At 48.9% G+C, this 2215-nt stretch overlaps 1 protein-coding gene across 1 annotated transcript in view; it reads left to right on the top strand.

Moving 5' to 3' along the window:
• LOC106817071 overlaps positions 1–1543 on the top strand; it is a 3514-nt gene extending 1971 nt beyond the window's left edge. Inside the window, exons 3-5 of the mRNA XM_014821717.1 lie at positions 81–269; positions 788–934; positions 1445–1543. Of these exons, the coding sequence (XP_014677203.1) occupies positions 153–269; positions 788–934; positions 1445–1543 (363 nt within the window). The 5' untranslated portion in view covers positions 81–152. The remainder of the gene's footprint in view (positions 1–80; positions 270–787; positions 935–1444) is intronic.
• Positions 1544–2215: the final 672 nt, after the last annotated feature.

The following is a 2215-nucleotide window of genomic DNA, read 5'->3' as shown; positions in this document are numbered from 1 at the left end:
CTCTCTCTCTCTCTCTCTCTCTCTCTCTCTCTCTCTCTTGTGATTTACCTCGTAATATTTGCATGTTTGTTTCGCTATAGGTGAAGGTAGAGGCATTGAACGACTCGCAGCTGATCGGCGTCTGCATCTACAACGCCGTCGTTCTGTCGTTCATGGGCGTCGCCATAACGTTCATCCTGCCCGACAACCCGCCCGTCAAATACGGCCTCGTCTCTAGCTTCATCATCGGTGGAACTACGTTTACAGCCTTCCTGCTCTTCTTACCCAAGGTACGACCTCACTCCGTCGTTCTTAATTACGATACGAGTTTCTCACGCCAAGAATATACCTTCCTTTTGTAAAAAGAAAAAAAGTTTAAATAAATGTATATATGTTCCTGCGTCTAGTCTATATATTTTATAATGTAGATTTAATGTTTATTATAAACCGCGGCATGATTGTTTATTTCCGTGGTTTTAGAAACACGAGTTAGTTTTTTCTACCTTTTCGTTTTTTCACTTTTAGTGCTGTAACTGTTGTGTATTACTTGGGTCATGCGTCATGCGTCATGCAAATCGATCACGACACTAAAATAAAACAGCGCCATAACACAAACGTAGCCTGCCTCACTAACGCCCCCTACGTATGTAACATCAACACAACACTAACGTAGTCTGCCTCACTAAAGGTAACACCGACACAACACTAACGTAATCTGCCTCACTAACGCCCTCTACGTTTACGTAACAGATTCACCGCAGCATTCGCCACATTTTTTAACCCCACATATTCCCGCCGCTTGCTGCAGCTGAGACGTCTGCGAAGCCTAAACGTGCAGGTTGACGTCACGCCGACGGAGGCAGGCGTGAGTAAGATAACCGTGACCGCCTTCTCACAGAGATCAGCCGCCGTGCTCGCTATAGAACTGAAGATCTGCAAGGACCGCCTGAGAGAGGTACGCGCCTCCCTTCCCCTTCCCTTTCCTCCCCTTTCCTTCCCTCCTCTCCCCTCCCCTCCCCTCCCCTTCCCTCACCCATAGCGTGGCTATAGATAATAGCCCTCCCTCCTCCTCGCCCTGACCGACCGCCTGAAAGAGGTACGTCTACCCCCACCCACCCTCTAGCGTGGCTACACGCGACGCCCTTCACTCCCCCTTCCCTTGACCGACCGCCTGAGATAGGTACCCCCTCTCCCCCACAGCGTAGCTACACATGCCACTCCTCCCCATCTCTGCCTTTGACCGGCCGCCTGAAAGCGGTACCCCTCCCCCTCCCACCTCACACACACACACACACACCGTGACTATAGATAATATCTCTCTCTTCCTCCTCCCCCTGATCGGCCGCCTGAAAGAGGTACTCCCCACGAAGGGACCTCCTCACCTAATAGCTCTGCCCGTTAGAATTTGTTTGCCGATGACTAAGCGTGTACTTAAGCGATTTGCCCCGGGTGTGCTTTATTTCAGTGCGAGACTAAGCTTGAGGCTAAGAACATTCTTATCGCTGAACTGGAAGCACGAGTTCCGGGAGCGCCTCCGGACAGGGAAGAAGAGTGGGTTCCGTAAAGAGAGAGAGAGAGAGAGCGCGAGAGAGAGAGAGAGAGAGGTGGGGAGAGAGAGAGTGAGAAAGAAAGAGGGGCGGACAGACAGAGAAAGAGAGCGATAAAGAAAGTGAGAGGGAGAAGTAGAGGGAGAGAGAGAGAGAAGGGAATAGCGAGAGGGAGAGAGAGAGAGAGAGAGAGAGAGAGAGAACGAAAAGGAGAAGGAAAGAGAGCGAGAGAGAGAGAGAAAGAAAGAGAGAACGTGAGAAACAAAGCGAAATATAGAGCGAGAGGACAAGAGAGAGAGAGAGAGAGAGAGAGAGAGAGAGAGAGAGATCGAGGAAAGCCTCGTGTAAACGAGTGACGTCATATAAGCTTCAATGGGTTGCCGACGGCGTCGCGCGCGATAATCACGTGGGTGTATCCCAGAATGCAGGGCGGCTACGCCACGGCGAAGCAGAAATATAGCGCGTAGCTATCCCCCGAGTTCTGAACATTTATTAATTAATTGGCTGGATATTTATCATAGATATGCTTATTTGCGGTAATCTTATGGCCATTTAGCGTTTACAAGTTTGTCTTTGATTCTTTTCATCTTTTAACATTTTTCACTTATCTGTATTGAAAAAATGTCGTGACGTACTTTCATTGTCATTATATTTTATTTTGTGATGTGTAGATGCCTAGGGTGTCTTCA

The sequence above is a fragment of the Priapulus caudatus genome, unplaced genomic scaffold (assembly GCF_000485595.1).
Source record: "Priapulus caudatus unplaced genomic scaffold, Priapulus_caudatus-5.0.1 Scaffold1586, whole genome shotgun sequence".
Lineage (NCBI taxonomy): Eukaryota > Metazoa > Priapulida > Priapulimorpha > Priapulimorphida > Priapulidae > Priapulus > Priapulus caudatus.
This window is presented reverse-complemented; position numbering and strand designations above follow the sequence as displayed.